The 17,962-nt window shown below is 40.4% G+C and overlaps 1 protein-coding gene across 2 annotated transcripts in view; it reads right to left on the bottom strand.

The window, feature by feature from the left end:
• Positions 1-17,044, bottom strand: part of waca (WW domain containing adaptor with coiled-coil a) — a 40,507-nt gene extending 23,463 nt beyond the window's left edge. The window contains exons 1-4 of one of the 2 annotated variants that reach the window (XM_034706072.1): positions 16,716-17,044; positions 16,491-16,521; positions 13,809-14,001; positions 867-958 (exon numbers count right to left, since the gene is read on the bottom strand). In XM_034706072.1, the coding sequence (XP_034561963.1) occupies positions 867-958; positions 13,809-14,001; positions 16,491-16,521; positions 16,716-16,756 (357 nt within the window). In that variant the 5' untranslated portion in view covers positions 16,757-17,044. The remainder of the gene's footprint in view (positions 1-866; positions 959-13,808; positions 14,002-16,490; positions 16,522-16,715) is intronic. The other variant, XM_034706071.1, reaches the window with a different exon arrangement.
• Positions 17,045-17,962: the final 918 nt, after the last annotated feature.

The raw sequence follows: 17,962 nt of genomic DNA, 5'->3' as shown, positions 1-17,962 counted from the left end.
TTCCGCTTAAGGTCTGGGGGTTGGGAAGGGTTCCGATTGTAACGTATTTAGGTCTACCCGAAGAAAACAGATTCCAGTTTCTTTTATTTTCAGTTACAACATGGAAGACCACACACTAAGTACAATTTTCCTCCCTCCATTAACTTGGACGCTACAGCTCAATCCATCAACTCCTTTCATGATATCCATTTCTGTATTATATAAATAGTCTCGGCTTGAGTCCAACGCTTCGGGCCGCCATCCTGGAATATGTAACCGCTAGCGTGGAATACGAGCGTCATCGCGACAGGACAAGGGAACGAGCATGCGCAGAACGGCCAAATTAATTTAAAGCGGAATAACGTATACATGAGAGAGGAATTATTCAATTCGGATTTAAAATCAGAATAAAACAGACACTTACTTCGGATTTAAGTTTAATGGAATGGTCATTTTCATTCGGAATTGGTGTTTACATGGTCATTTTTAATCTTTTTGAAGAGGATCTAATTTTTATTCTGAATTAAAGAGGAATTAAAAGTCTCTTGTAAACGTAGCCAATGTTATCAGACAGTGTGAATAACACTGGATTTGACACTTGAGTGGGCTTACTCTCCCTGCTGATATTTCCTCATGGTTAACACCCAACTCACTGCATCTGCAGGGATCACCCAGACCAGTTTTGGCATTTAATTCATTTTTTGTTTCATACTTCCAAAGTGGTCACATTCTTCCCCAATTTAAGACAGCTCAACAAAACTTGAACTGAAAACTGTGAATCTTACAGAAGACCAGCGACAATCCAGAAACACTTCAGCATGCGGCCGTGGAAAAATGATGTTTAGCTCATCATCTGCCCCCGTGTAGAAGCAGAGGTTTTTACTTACTGTGTCTGAGGTCTTGCTGGGGTTCGAATGTGAGTTGGAGCTATGAAGAGAACTGTGGTTGTGAGAGTTTTCCTGTGGAGAATAACTGGTCCCTGAAACAAAACACAAGGAGAGGGAAAACAATCAGCAATAGCCAATAACTCTACGGTACTGAGTTCACAGACATGACAGAGCTTGGCTGAGAAGTATGACAAACGGCACACAGCAGAGACCTGAGGTGATTTACACTCACTGTTGACTTGGGAAAAGAAGAAGTGTTCATATAGACTGGATGTCTTAAACTTTTTAACATATGCTCAGTGAAATGATAGATAACGCTGTGATCCTCATTTTAAAGCTTAAATCTTCAGTAGAGAACACTCACTATGGATAACAGCCCTCTTTCAAGGGCTCATACAGTATTGGTTCAACACTGTATGATGGTACAACGTGCAGTGAGTGCCTGTTAAATCATAGCTACACAATGTGAAACGAAATGCATCTCATATCTGTGCAATTCTCATGTCTTCAAATGGGATAAACAAGTCTTAAATCTGGTAGTAGCACTTTGGCCGATCAGAAATAGGGCAGAAAGGGAAAAAAAAGAGGGCAGCAGCAGCAGCAGCAGCAGCAGGAATAACAGTTCTGAAAAATGAGCTGGAGCCAAAAGTATTCCAGCAGTAGCATTACATTAGCTTGCCAATGCATTCTGGCGAATTCTATGTCATCTTAGAAATGCATGTTAGTAAAATGTGGGTTGTAGGAAGAGCAGTGATTCAGTTACAACATCGATGAAAGCCATATTTAAGTCTTTAAACCTTTGAATCAGCCAAACGGCTCACAATGACATCCAGGACCACAGTTTGATAGTTGGATTTCTGATTGCATATATGCAGAAACCTTGGTTCAGATTCAATCAGCTAGTAAAAAAAGTTCCACCTTCCATATTGTGCCCAAGCAATAAACTTGCTTATCTTTCTGATTCAACCATATGGTGTTTCACAGAACAGAAGATTTTAGCATATGGCCATGGTGGGTGAGCCCTGCGACAAAGTTCCTTCACATATGGAAGCATCTCAGGCTGCTGCAATAAATCAACAAGCACCAGTTATTTAAGATGTAGCAGAACTAATGATCCACTTACATGTTAAACTATAAATAACACAAAATAATTACACTGACAATTTTTTAGAATCTTTTTGTTTGCCCTGCAGAACAGGATTGAGAATTGTGTGTCCCATAGCATGCCTACTCCAATCAAACCATCAAGCACACATTTGACTTTATTAAACAGCAGATATTCCAGTGACTATTAGGGCCTGGCATCTCAAGCCGAAATACTATTCCATAATCATTGGCATGTATTCGGTGACTTGAATAGTCCCCTGCACCCACACAGATGTCCCATTAACAGTCCGTTTGTGTGGCAGTCACGTTAACCCAGCAGCAGGCCGAGCTGCTGCTAGTAGCGGGCACTGACAGCGTCCATCTCCATCTTTACGCCAATGTTTCTGTGATGCAGCAGTTTGTGTATTTACATGTTACAGTCATGCTCAGTCTCTGGAAATACATGTTTAGTGGGGTGAGATTCAGAAACGGAGAACATCGCCACAGCTGTCACTAATGTTTTCTTCTTCTTTTGCTATTACAACTCCTTCTTCTTCTTCTTCTTCTTCTTCTTCTCCTGTTACTTAAAGCTGTGGTTGGTAGTCAAATTTAGATACACTTTTTGTTATACTGGTCAAAATGATCTTTATTTCCCGATGGCAATCAATACATAATGTGTTCTTTAAAAAAAAAGGGCGGAAAAAAGCCGGAGTAAACCTGGGAAAACACCAACCTATCCCTGCCATCAGGAGCCAAATTATCAAACCAATTAAATCCTGTCCTGCCGTTCTGCCCGCCTCCTGTGCCTACATTTCATGTTTGTTTGTGTTTGACTATGATAATGTTTTGGTGTTTTCTTACCACTGAGTGAGACATGAGTTGACGTAGTGCAAAACGCAAACAATGTGTCAGCAGCGCTCCTGCATGTGAGCAGGGGGGGCCTAGTTTTGGAAGAGCTCCGAGGGGAGGGGATAGACAAAGTCCTGAGGAAACACTACATTCAAATTCATGCAAGTTTTCTGTGGCTACCGATGAAAAACTGTACTTTTAAAATGAGAAAATATTTGCATTAGCTCTTAGATTTTCACGAAGTGAATGAATATTCAAACATTCAGAAAATAATGTCCCATCCTTAGTGACTGTTCTTATTTTACAGTAAAACATCATTATTTATCCAAATGTAGATAAAGCTACTAAGTTCTGATCCGTGGTGACATCAAGGCTAGTTACAGCTCTCATTAGGAAGACAAACAGGAACAAAAACCTCTGAAACTGGATCATGCTTTATCCACATGTCTCTTTCCATGCTCTACAAATAAACACAAACAGGTAACAGAACATGTTTCACATGAGTCGCCTCTTCAGTTCAGAAAAACGATGCCAGGCCTGATGTTCCCCGCGAGCTGAGGAGAAGGAGGCAAGGACGACGTGCTGGTACTGAGGTGCAAGCTAAAAAAGACGACATCGACCTGTCCTTCCACCCACCGTTATGTGGAATGTAAGATCTATCTACGATAAGGTGGACGAGCTAACCCAGCACCAGAGGGAATACTGGCAGAGTAGCATCATGCTAACAGAGCTAACACCAGACATGAACGCCACATTAGAAGGATTTCACCTGCTGTGGACGGACAGGATACAGGAGAGCAAGACTGAACTAACTGGTGAAGAAGGCCAGCTCAGTCCTGGACCCTGTGGAGATAGTGGCTGACAGGAGAATTATGGCCAAGCTGTCGTCTCTGATGGACATTTCTTTTCTATATATATTCTTGTTGAAATTCTTGTACTGTACACCTTCTTGTTTGCTGCTGTAACTCCATGAATATCCCTGTTGTGGGACGAATAAAGGAGTATCTTATCTTAAAATCCAGACTTCTGGATTAGTCCAGAAGAAACATCCCTGATCAAGATAAACTATTAAGAGTTCATTAATATGACAGCATTACTTTAAGTATTTTCTCCCCCATGTTACTTTACAAAATATCCAACATTTAATAAAAGGCTGTGCCAGTGCTAACCTGTTTACTAGTCTGAACTCGCTACCAGCACCGCAACAGGTAATACAAGCGGAACAAACCCAAAGCAAGACTGAACCCGCTGTTTCTCCTCTGCTCTGCAAACTGTTAGATAAGAGAAGTGTGAGCACTTCAGCTTATGTTGACATTTTTAACAGCTTTTAAAATGCTTAAGGGGTAAAACTATAAAGCTCAAGAGGAAAACTCAAACATGGAAGTCTGCTGTAAAGATGCTGCTGTAAAACAACATGCCACGTGTAATTAGTTGTGCAAATTTGGGATAAGGATATGAAGTTCAGTAAATCAATATTAAGCACTGCTAGTTGGCTATAACTCAGTTTCTATACTGTTCTAAATGTTTAACATGATACCTGTGCTTGCAACAGATCCCTCCTCAATCCAAAAAACATATTTCTTCACGTTTAAATGAACAACAATTAATCCCAAGACGGCATATAGCTAGCTTTAGCTTCAACTGCCTGCATCAAAACATTATGAAAGCATGGCAGCTACACCACAAGTCTCCATCCAACATGTTAAATGCACGTGTTGATTGTGAAAGCTTTGCTAGTTTGCATTACATATATTTCGTATCTCCTGGAAAATTATTCGGACTCTTAGGATGTGTTCATTGTGAATATTCATGTTGCTATAACTGTGGAAATAGTCAGGCGCTGTTAATGTGTTTAAAAACCTACAGTCCTTTGTAGCTTTAATCAGCTGGTTTAACAAATCACATTAAACCAAAGACGAGCACCTCTTTCAAACTCCCTTAAAAGACTGCAAACACAACCAAGTAGTACATAACCAAGTAGAAAGGAAGTGACCCAGCAGTGAACCACACAGCACTCCAAAAGAACAGCAGCTGCTGGTAAAATTGGGAGGGTCAGTGGGTATCAACATGTGATGCCAGGAGAGAATCACTGGGACTTAAAACAATTCTAATTCAGCATCTTCAGCGCCTCCCTGGCTCTCACCTACGCTCCCTGTTTGCAGCAGACAATAATGCAACTCTTGCTTCCTTATTAGAAGCCAAAAACAACTTGCCAGTATTTGCTGGTTTGTGGATGAGAGCGGTCTGCTGCAAACATTTTGCAGAGCAGCTGCAGGTGTGAGGGACAGCAGAGCAGAGAGAACGATCACAGCACCCAGGGTGAAGCGTGACTTCAGCTGCCTTAACACCCTACGTCTTTCTGCGGGGGTGTGCAGAAGGTAGTGATAGTACTTTCAAGTGTAACTCATTAGAAAACATCTTTCATTGAACCGCTGTGCTTTTAATTAATGGTGCATATTTTCTTCACCTCCTCTCTTTGTCTTTTCATCACCAATGCTCGCTCTTTTGTACGTCAACACCTCAACACAAATGAGCAGAAAGGTTCCAGATTTTGTTTGTTTGCTGCTGAAGTTGCGCGTCTTCCTCACAGCTGTGTGTCTCTGCTCTGCCCTCCATCACTGCCACTTCACTGGTGGCAGATCAGTACTCAATAACTGAGTAACTGAATTCTGACGTTGTAGCATCTTAGGAAGATGCACATTATGTTGCACGTCCTGTATGTTTTCTGACAATTTCAACCTGCGAGCGGGTGGCTGGGAGCTTAACACCACAGTACAAAAGTCGATGCCCATGAACATCCCAAAACCAGAAAACTAGACAATACAGAGAGAGCACAATATGCAGATACATACACCATCCTTTCACTAGTTCCTAAACGGTCAATTAGAAGACATTTTATTGAATGTACTAGGGATGCACACAATTAATCGATTAATTGATTGTTAAGGCATTACTCGAAACACGCATTTTTGTTTTCAATTTCCCGTCACGTGTAAAAAACATCATGTGGTCTCATATTACACTCAGCTATCAGGGAGGTGTTTTAAGTTTAAAGCATGTTCCGATGTGAATCAGCTGTTAAAGGTGTTGCGCACAGCGGAGACACTCAGCTAGTGGCTGTGCGTCAGGTCTCCACGTGCGCTTTTTAAAGAGGATCAATACGCAACTGCTGCAAACAACAACACAGAGGTTGAAACTTTAACAGGACATTTCCTCACCTTTGGATATAAAGCCAACAGACTGGTCGGAATTGCTAGTACGCTATGTATATATGAAGGAACAGGTGAAGCCCCTCGAGTGGCTGCTTGTTGCAGCAGCTCTCTCTTCGTTGTTCTTTTTTTTGACTCTTTTTTTCATATCTGTTTAGTTATTTTTGTATTTGGAGCCTGTCATGTCTTTTAATGACTCATTTGTTAGCCATAGACACCAAACTGGCTACGTTTGCTGTGGTGTTTTTACTATTTTTGTTCCCGTCTGTGTCCGGAGATCCTGCGTGTATCCATGGTAACATTGTTTACATACGAGATCAGCTGTTAGCTGCCCGAAGCATGTTGATGCTAAACGATACTAAGCCCAATGTTCCCTGCAAGCTGAGGAGAAGGAGGCAAGGAGGACGTGCTGGCACTGAGGTGCAAGCTAAAAAAGACGACATCGACCTGTCCTTCCACCCACCGTTATGGGGAATGTAAGATCTATCTACGATAAGGTGGTAGAGCTAACCCAGCACCAGAGGGAATACTGGCAGAGTAGCATCATGCTAACAGAGCTAACACCGGACACGAACACCACATTGGAAGGATTTCACCTGCTGTGGGTGGACAGGCTACAGGAGAGCGAGACTGAACTAACTGGTGAAGAAAGGAGGAGGTGGTGGTGGCTGACAGGAGAATTATGGCCAAGCTGTCGTCTTTGATGAACATTTCTTTTTTAGATATATATTCTGATAGGTTAGATATATATTGACATAGAGTGGTCCAGACCTCCTATGTTTGTAAAAGCGTCTTGAGATAACATTTGTTGTGATTTGGCGCTATACAAATAAAAATTGATTGATTGATGATTGATACGTTTGCAGACCAACAACATCAGAGCCGTCCATTTTCTGCCACTGGACTGTGAATCTGAAGTACTTTTCTGTTAATATCATGAGCCTTCACATTATAAGACTATGTCCTAGGCAAATATTCTTATGAGCCTGATTGTTGATAATCAGTGTTGTTCATGTGTTAAACATGTTGTGCCTGTATTCAATACCATCAGTTATACGCATTTTGTTGCTGTGAAAAATATAATTTAGGGGGAAAACGTATTTGGCCTTGTTTTTGACGCAAGAATAATAATATTTTTTTTAATTGATATATCGATAATTGATTGTGAACATTTCCAAAAATCGATCACGGAAAATACTTTAAATGTACATCCCTAGAGTGTAGACAATTTGGAGGAAATAATTGTTTTGCTATTCATACTAATGTTACAAATGTTGGCATGTATTCAGGGACCTTTTCTATACCAGCACAATGTTCAGCTATTGTTTTGCTATTCAAAATAATACAATAGCCCAGTTTTGGGTACCCAGGATGGACAAAAACCTGTCCTCACAATGCAGACCATTGTCTGTTTTGTCCACCATCATGTTGTAAACACAAACACAAAACAGTATAAAAGCAGAATGACCCATTGTCCAAAATAAGTGCAAAATGCTGGCACACAGTCTGTTTCAAGAGTCCATTTCAAGGGTCTCTTTGGAACACATCAGGTAAATGTTTGCACCAAAACAGTCACCTCTAATAGTTAACTATGCTGAGTTTTTACCACGTTTAGCTGCAGCATCTCCCTCTCTCGCTCCTTTGCTGACTCAATCTCAAAGCTTCACAAGGACACACAAACATATAGACATGAACTCCACGCTTCACTGTTTATTGCATTGGACGTCAGCTACCCCACTGAAACTGGGTTTTGGGGATCAAGCTCCATGACAGGGCTACTGACTAAAGGCCCATTTAAGCTTTGTTTTCTATGAACCAACAAGAGAGCCGCCTTTATTTTTTCCAGAGAGATGACAGAAGTGAGAGACCTCACTCCACCAGACACACACAGCGATGATCACCGGTAACCACTGTTGAAGTACACCACACAAAACTGATCAAGTCAAAGACATTAACATATTAGTCACCTACATGATGGGCTGTGCATGCCGTGTGTGGTGCCCTTTTCAAGTCTGTGTGGGGACCTTGGATTTGAATTACCTTTGGTTCTACACTGATCTGCACACCACAAAAAGTACCGTGCTGCAATGGTTCGGTACTTTTGCACCCCTACATGACAGGTGGACAGGAGTTGCTGCAATAGGTAGGGGCACATTTGGTCTGGACTCTTGACTCTGCCCCTGGTTCCGGACCCTGCCCCTGGTTCCTCTCATCTAAAATGTATCAGATATATTTTCTTTTTATTATTTTCATATATCTTTGGATCTTGTCTTCAGTGAAAAGAAAAAGAGGGTGTCTGGGAAAAGTCTGCTTAACCTAGCTTGAGTTTATACACACATTCATGGTGTTTCTGAGGTAATTCGACATCTTGATTTTACTTCAAAATAGTGATTGCAAAGATATGCTACGTTTTACCAAAAGCTTGAGACAACACCTCCATCTTATTAAACTCTTTTGTTTTATTTACCCCTTAATAGCCGATCAACTCCTATAGTGGTTACTCTTCAATGTCCAATGTCAGGTTTGAGCTGGTTTGGTGCAGTTGAGCTAAAAAATACTGTACTAGAAAATTGTGTAAACCTCCCTTGTATGAATCAGTTACTGCATATCTGGAAAAATATAATCAGGAATTTGTTACCACTGAAATGCTTTTACAAAAGCTGTAGAATCTTAAAGTACATCTTAAAAACTACATTAATTGAATTTCTGCAGGTTTAAAAATACAAGAATTGGTTAATAGACCAGACAGATGGTGACTTCCTCCGCCTGCTGTTAAAAATCCATCATGGGAAGGAAGCAAACAACCTTTAAAGAACTCTCACCTCTGGCTGTTAACTACTGCCGAGTTTTTTATTGAGCCTACCAGGGTTTGATTCATATAATTAACACCTCACATAACTGGGTATGCAGAGATTTGATGACAGGAAGCAGCACTTAAGGGCAGAACACATTGGCAGCCGGTGATGTGCATCAGAAGAACCATGTCTGTGAGTTCTTAGGTTTGCCGTTTGTGTGGAAATGCATTTCTGTCTGCTTCAGACGAGTAAATGAAAGTCAGAGTAGAGCAGCACATTTTCTGTTAGGATCAATACATTCCAGCTTCTGTACCTGATGACGACCCCTGTCTTTGAAACATGTCTAGTCTATGATGAAGAAACCAATGGAGCTGCCTACTAAATGTTATCTTCATTATCAACAGAGAAAACTCAGGGTAGACTAGCAATTTGTCCAATCACTTCACATTTTAGCTGCCTTAATGCAAAGCATTGTTGGCAGCAAGCTTTACAAAGAGAATATTAAAATGATTACAAATCTAGCTGTGATTAAAACCCATTGAGGTTCACTGTGATCTACTCTAGCAGTTGCTAAGATTTTATAACAATACGCAGGCTCAAACTTCTACCCTGAAGCTCCTGAGTCAATTGTCTACTCATAGATACAGCTACACCCAGCAGAGCTTCCTATGGTGCTTTTTATTTAATTATTGCAACCTCTCAAGCATGTATGGCACGTTTATGGCGCATGGCTGCTTTGAAAACTCACAGACCTAATGCATGTTTTGTAAATCTCAACAGATGATTCCAAGCCAATCAAATCTAAGCATCTTCATAATCATGACACTCCAGTCCCCTGTCCAGAGTGAGTATGTATCCGTTTGTGACCAATGGTGATTATTAAAGTAGAGGTATAAAACTGGACTGTTTCAGTACAGGACCTTCGGTACCGATCCGGATGCGTGCAGAGCAAAAAGTACTAGAAAGACGAGATCCCACAGACAGAAAACAGAGGCGCAGCACACTTAGCCCATCATGGCAACCACAACAAATTATAAGCAAGAGCTGGAAGAGCCCCTGCTATCACTGAGGTCTCCTGTTAGGGAACACTTCTGTTACCCAACAAGAGGAATCACAGAGTATTGTACCAACATTGTTCAGTAGCGATCAGGTGTGTTATCGGCAACACGTCCAACTTGATAACACATTTGATGTGATACCACATGAAAGTGAATATCACTGCATCAAGGGAAAAACACTGTGGCGCAAACGCAGCTCCCTTTAACATTTAGATAGACTTTTGCTGGTCATTCTGAGCAGGCTGAAGAAATAACAAATGCGTTGGTGTTTTTACAGCAACAGATCAGTGTTCATTTAAAAAAAAAAAGTGTTTGTTGCTTATGTCATTTTAATATTACAAAAAAAGAATTTGGGCCTGCAAGACTGAACTGACAATGCTGAACTTAAGACTATACATACAAGGGAGTTTTTGTTTAAAGTTCCTAATGCAGGAACGAAAGATGTGTGTCGTTCCCCCTTTCTGTACCAAAAATGAACCAAACCAACCTAGCAACTGAGGAATACACCAAACCATGATTTTTGTGTACCGTTTACACACCTAATAAGAAGTATCCTCGCACTACAAATCCAGTCTGTGAATGAGCTACAGTCACACACACATACACACACACACACACACAGACACAGATAGTTAAGAGTGTAAAAATACAGTGGGTTAGTAAACTAAGTTCACATGGCATGCTGTCACAAAGAGTAGACAGCACATGCAGAGCTTTTAATGAACTCTGAATGGAATCCTTGGTCGGTCTTCCAACACCTACAGCGAGTACGTCTCTGATATCAGTCTGTCTCAGTTGTTTAGAGGCCGATGGGGATTAATAAAAGCAGAAATATTATTGGAGTGTACAAATTCAATTGGACAATCAGCTGTTGACTTTTTACAACTACTAGCACAGATCACAGATACAACACAGAACGACAAGGCAGGTTTGTCATATGGTTGTTTACTGACCTCTCAAAGTTCTCTCTGATTGAATGTGTCTGAATTTAGTTGAACTGCCCTGTATCGCAACAATCGTCCAAATATATAAATAAACAAGACTGACATTTGGTTTATTTTTTGGGGGGGGAATTATGACTCATGATAATCACTCTTCAGGTCTGTATGATTCAAAAGAAAACCTAAAACCTTCATAAATGGTCCCACGTCAAGAAGCAGCCCTCAAGTCATCTATTAAATGGAACGCAGCAATATGAATGTCTTCACATTTTGACTAACGCACAAATAGAAGTATGGGTTATGTGCAAAATTTCAAATTAAATCAAAGACTGCAGTATGATAATATTAAACCTCCTTGATACACTTCAAAGCTGAGGAAAGTAACATTTATAATTGGAAGTTTCTGAGTTATTCATTTGTGGTTCAGTTCAGCTTTGAAAATCGATTGTACTTATGTATCAACTCGAGCTCTAATCAATTCCTGATTCCGGTTTCATTATTTTTAGAGGGCAAAAACAAGCACAACAATAACATTATCAACATACATTATGTATAACAGACCCAAACACTGCTGACTCACCAGTAGCAAAGGGGTTTAACCCCTTCACCACAAATATTCTCACTGCACAGACTCTCCTTGTTGTTCTTGCCCTTTCTGTCCAAAACGAGTAGTTTCTGCACCACATGGTCTCTTCGTAGAAGCCATGGGTGGACGCGGCTCTCTGAGCTAGTGTCTAACGAAGCTGTATTTGAAATATTTGCAGACATGAATTGTTAACCTCTATATATTTATCAAAGGGAACTCCGCAGTGTTTTGAACCTTAATGTGACGAGATGTTACTACGACTGAGGCAGGGCTGATTTTTTGAAGAGGAGACCGCAGCAGATCGAAAACAGAGTATTCCCTCAAATTCACGTGGCATTGAATAAATGTCAGAACAGGAGTGCTTCCTCTTTGCTGTGTCATTATTTTCAGTGAAGCTTAGCCTAACTTTAAATCATTTGTTGCTGTCTGCCGGGATCTTCTCACCATTTTATTGATGTGCTGTGTCACGAGTGATGTTATGTTACGCTGACAGCAGGTCCTGGCAGTTAATTAAAACGTTCTATGGGCTGCAAAATTCTTACTGAGATTTCAGGTACTGTGTCCACTGCAGATCTTTGTTTGCACTGGCAGCACCTGTTTTCTATTCAACTCAATGTTACTCAGCGTTGTCGGCACCCTCAGCGTCGACTGGTTTTTGTCGCAGCGCTCTCAGTTGAAAACAGTTCAACTTTTGGAACACCGCTGCGCTCGTCAATGTCACTTTTAGATCACCGACCAATCGGAATCAATAGGGGGCGGGATTTCCAAAATCAACATTGTCAACAACAATGGCGGAGGTCCATAAGGAGGAGAAAGTTATCCCATTCCTTTTTTCAAGGTACAATTTCAGGGTTTAGAGCTGCTGCTAATGCTATGACAATTTATATCAACTGTTTTACAGTTTTGTGTTAAAATTAGGGATGGACAATGATTTTCAAATATTCAAATATCTGTTCACTTAGTAAAAATCCAAGAGTTACTGCAAATATATTCTCTTTTGAAAAGTACAATTTTTCATCGTTTTTACTGGTGCCTGGTTGTAATATGGTATTCCCGCCAGACGGTGGCTATAGAGCGTCTTAAAGCTGTTTGATAACTGCATTAAGTAACAGAGGAAGATGAAGAGGAGAATTTCTTCGTTTCTGAATCTCACACCACTACACATGTATTTCCAGAGACTAAGCATGGCTGTAAAATATGAACACACGCCACGCTGCCGCTTCACAGAAACACCGACATTGAGATCGAGACAGACCCCGTCAGTGCCCGCTACTAGCAGCACCTCGTTCTGCTCCTGGCTATCGCCGAATAGATGCCAACGATTATCGAATAGTATTTTGGCTTGAAATGCCCATCCCTAACTCTGACACAGCTGGTCCTGGCAGAAATTCTTACTGAGGTTTAATCCTGAAATATTGATGTCGCTGTAAGGAACAGCGGAACCGAAACGTACGTGGCCCAATCGAATCACTGAGACAATCCTTGACACTCAAGCCTAATGTCATCCAAACAGATCTATAAAACTTTCATCTGATGCTGGGATCTCAAATGTTAAACTGATCTTAGAGCAAATGGAAGCTTGTGGTCCCAACACTGGTTTTACACATCTGAGTTAATTATGGTCCTCAGAGATGATTTGAATAATCAAATTTAAGGGGGAGGCGCTGCTTATACCATCAATTACAACAAAACACTGCATCTCAAAATCTGTCAGATTCCCCCAACCATTTTTTTGCTTTCATCCTGTCATACTACAACTCTAGACATACAAACTAAGTTACTTGACCTATAACACTTCCACTAGTCCTCTTTTTGTCTGCAAAGATAACTTATTATTTCCATCCTCTATTTTATGTATATTCTCTGGTTTATTGCTTTCCTTACAAACCTAACTATGCTTCAAAAAATGAAACTGAAACATATAAAAGGACACCACAAAAAGATTATCGTGGAAAAGCTGTATGCACTCAGAAGTACCTGCTGCAGCTCAACTTCAGTCCTACAATGCACCCTGAATGCATCACTTTGCAAACTGGCTTCACAAATCAGTGTTTGAACATCAAACTTTATCAACCCCGCACAGTACTCTCACATGTAATTAAGCTTTAAACCCACATTGTAATGATGCTCTCTCACCACTTTGTTCTTCTCACCATATGCATCAAAATGAGCCAGTGAAAATAAACATTTGAGTGTTTTGATTCCTGGTGTTTATGCAGTCTTAGAATGTACTGTACATGTATTTTATGCTTGATAAAAAACTACAACACCTAGCAAACCCCTTCACTGCAGAGGTACGCATAAAGCGAAGGTTGTACTAATACCAGAGTGTAAAAGATAAATCACACAACTGCAGAGTTTTACCGCAAAGAGCCTGTAGCTAAGTCATCTTTATTCTCAAGAACCACTGTGCCTCACCTCCGTCCCTGTCTCTGGCCCGGTGTGTGTGGACGGCCTTTGCTCTGCCGTGCCCCGTGCTGTCCATGTGTTTGTTCTCAGGGCTGTCAGACCTCCGGAGCATTTTGCAGGGAGGAGTGACATCTGAGGAGTCGCGCATCTTTTCATGCCGGTGGTCCCCTCCTGGATGGCTCTTGGATGAGTATTTGAGAGTCTGTAGACACAAATCAAAACACTTTCACTACAATCTGGTGTCTTTTATTGTACAGAGATTTCAGCCTTTTATTAGAGTTATCAGTCTTCAGAGGATCTTAAAACAAGTGTTTCCTTCTTTTTAAACAAAGTGTTTTTGCTGTTCAAAGTACCGCAATGTCATCGTACTTCTGCATCAAAGTTAGATTTAGGAAATTAATTTGAAGGGCTAATTGTGATTCATGCAGCTAGTCCTTTACGATCTTGAGGCAACAATTGTGTCTTTGTCAAGGTTTTTTAAAGCAGTACTACAAAATGTTCTAATTTTTCATGCAAGTATGGATCTTAAGTAGCTTCTCCCTTGAAAACAATCTGTTTTGAATGAAGGCCTACACCTGCCGTTCCTGATGCAGACTCTTGAGCCCCTCTAGACTGTATTTATGTAGCTCTTTCTCTAGCACTCTGACCGCAAGTGCATGTCACATTGACACCTCATTCATACATGGATGGCAGAGGCGACTATCATTGTTGGCTAATCCCATTCACACACTGCTGGCACAGCCAACAGGGCCAGTTTGGGGTGAAGTGTCTTGCCCAATGACACTTTGGCATGTGAGACCTTGGATCGAGCCCGGAACCCTCCAATTGAGAGACAACTGACTAAACCACTGAGTCACAGCCACCCTTTAAGATGCTAAGATCAGATCTGCGGCCCATCAGGACTAAAGCCTCCCACCACAGGGAGAGTTTATTCCCCTCTTTTGCCAGCCTCATCAACTGATGGCCCCAATCCTCCCACATGACACAGGGCAAGATTCTAGCACCCTACATCATCTTGCACATCCCTAAACAACTGTACAGCTGTAAATTAAACCTCACATTATGTTACCTAAATATGAATATTTTTATTCTTGTTGACATCTAATTCTATCCAACTTCTCAGGCAGTAGAGGTACAGCTATTTACTAGCTTACCTCTTCTTCTACTCCTTGATGTGTTTTTATTATTTTAGCACCAAAACACGAACACAGATTCTCTGTATGTGTGGACCTGCTTTGCAATAAACCTGATGATTTTATCAGCTGTAGCTACATTATAAAAATACCAAGTATCAAAGTTATGGTATTCAGCACTAAAGCGTCTTCTAAGCAAAGGAGGTTGAGACGGACCACGGAGTGAAAACAATGAAAAGTACACTCTTAGAGTCTGTCAGCACACGTTTCACAGATCTATTCAGATCCTCTGCACTTCATCGCGACTGTACTTGATCCGCGTTAGAAAGATCATTACTTGGATGTGGGAATAAAGCAGGGCACACGAGAAATTATCCAGGCTGCGATGGATGAGGAGAACACGCTTGGAGACGCAGAAGCACACAATGCAGGAAGGAGAACAGAGCGCAGAAAAAAGGACATCTCTCTGAACCAGATGAGGGGCATGCCACCTTGTTGTCTGATATGTTCAATGAGATCTTTGATTTTAGTGAGGTTAGTATGCAGTAATAGCCATAAATGGAATGGTAGGGGAGACCGGGGACAGTTGTAACATTTTTAGACATTTCTGTCTATAACTTTGAGCTCTTTTCACCCAGTGTGTTCAAACTGCTATACAAACTAGCTTAAAGTGTCTGCTAATAAATGGCCTAGAAAATGCCTGTGCAAAACAAACAGAAAATGCATGGACTAATCTCAAATCCAAGGAGTGAAATGTTACAACTGTCCCAGGTCTCCCTACTAATAAATGGCATAATTATTTATTTTGGTGTTTCGGTTTTCGGCCTTGGTTTCCTCATTTATGGTTTTGGTCAAGAATTCTCATTTCGGTGCATCCCTAGTAAATAAGTAAATAGTCATTTTGATGCATGTAGCTAGTTATTTGTCATTTTGGGAAAGCAGATTAATCTCAATTAATGTATTCTAGTGTAAGACCACAAACTTTCCATTTAATAATGCTAGCATTAATCTTTCGTTTCTCACTTGATAAAATGTATTTTAGTGTGTTGACACGTCTTTAATTTCTACTAATGGTGAAGTAAACAAAATATTCATCGACGAACTGGGTTTGCTTTCACTATGTTTATTCCCTACAATTCGCCCTTAAATGTTACTAAATGAGTTTGCTGTGTTTATTAGGACCACTTTGATGTTTAGAGAGCTTAGCTAGCTATATCCTTAAATTGACAGATTGCGGACAGGCCCTAATCGGACTGGCTAGCAGGCAAGCAGGCTAGCAGTAACAGGCTATCATTAGCTTCCAGCTGTAATAAAACTCGCCAGTACCTTCTTCAAAACAGCTCAATTCGACGAATACATTCAGTCTTTGATTCCTTCGTGTGTCAATACTCACGTTAGGGAACATTTCCCGCTCTTATAGTGCCATTAAAAACAAATTCATGCACTTTTCAGGTTATTTTCCGCACTGTCTGGGGCCTGCTGTGCTCTGAAGCCTGAGCTAGAGTGTCCATTTTAATCTTATTTAATGCTAACAGGCTAACGCTAAGCTAACAAGTACCTGATAGGGCTGAGAGTCTCTTCGGTCGCACCTGCAAATAGAAAGAAAACAGTTGTTAGCTCGAAGCTTCACATGTCAGTGGGAATAAATAAACAGTCACAAGTGCTGCAACAGCTTGAACGTGCAAGTTTCCAGACACTTATTTTGGTTTCAATAAAAATGGCGGATTGTCAAAGCGTAGCTAGGAGGAAAAGGAAAAAGCAGAATAAGTAAAAACATGTTTACCCATCGCCGAGTCTCGGTTGTTTCCTTGCATACATTACCATCAATGCCGTGTTAGTGTGTTTGGAGTGGGATGTGAAAGACTGATAATGCTACTTTTATTTTCTTGTTGATTCAGCGACCTGGATTTGTCAATTATTTCAACCTAGCTTCTGGGTATTTCAATGCTATCGGCAGCACTGGTCGAAAGAGCGCCCTCCCTCAGTCCATCTCCCACTCAGACACACACACACAGCCGAGGTCTGCCGAGGAAAACGTAGCAGTGGAGCTGTGAGCTGCTGGGTTGCCAGATATGACTCATTCACCAGTATGGGAAAGACTTCATCAGGAGCGCGTCCAAAGGGGTGGCCCGTGGTGGCATGGTGTCCCTTGAAATCTGTAAAAACACCCTGTTCAAATGTTTATGTTTATGTTTATGTTAATTTATTTGCACAATTAAAAGAAAATACATGCAAAAAAAAAAAAAATAGCAAAGATAAATAATATAATGTGCAGGAAGAGGCAGAAAACTCAGAGCGTATTTGAAGCCTCCACCCAAATAGTGTTCTAATATCAAAAATGAATTTAAAAAATACTAAATGGTGGGGAAGGGTGTCAACATTCAGAAGTGACAACTGATGCCTATTCTATATTTTTGTACCTTATGATGTATATCACACTGTCTGTCTAAAATGTTGACAATTTTCCACAATAAAGTTGAAAAAAAATGAATGCACTGCTTTCTTTTATTCAGTTTTAAACATTTTAACCTCTGATTGCACCTGTTTCAACTGACATTACTTTAACATTACTCTTTAATTGTTGTCTCTTTTTAATTGATCTTCATTATTTTAAGGTTTTGCTTGGCGTGCATTTTAATGTTTCTTTTATATGCTCAATGTCATTGTAAATGAGGGCTTCGCTCTCAATGATTTTCAAGTTTAAATAAAGATAATTAAATAGGTGAATACTATTTGAAAACTACCTATTTGCACTGTGTTGCAACAGGCTGTTCATATATTACTTTGCGTTTAAAGGTACAGTATGTAGAAATGAGAATATTCATCAATAGCTAGCAAGGCAAGGCAAGGCAACTTTATTTGTATAGTGCATTTTATACACAAGGGCAACTCAATGTGCTTTACATTAAAATATTAAAAGCATTGGAAAAATCCAGACAAGCATAAAAGAGCACAATTAAAATGACAAATATAATGAAACATAGAAAAGAAAAGGAAAATTAGAAATATATTAAAAGTAAATTTAAAATT

Source organism: Notolabrus celidotus, chromosome 17, assembly GCF_009762535.1.
Source record: "Notolabrus celidotus isolate fNotCel1 chromosome 17, fNotCel1.pri, whole genome shotgun sequence".
Taxonomy (NCBI): domain Eukaryota; kingdom Metazoa; phylum Chordata; class Actinopteri; order Labriformes; family Labridae; genus Notolabrus; species Notolabrus celidotus.
The sequence above is the reverse complement of the archived record's forward strand: the minus strand, read 5'-3'. Positions and strand labels throughout refer to the sequence as shown.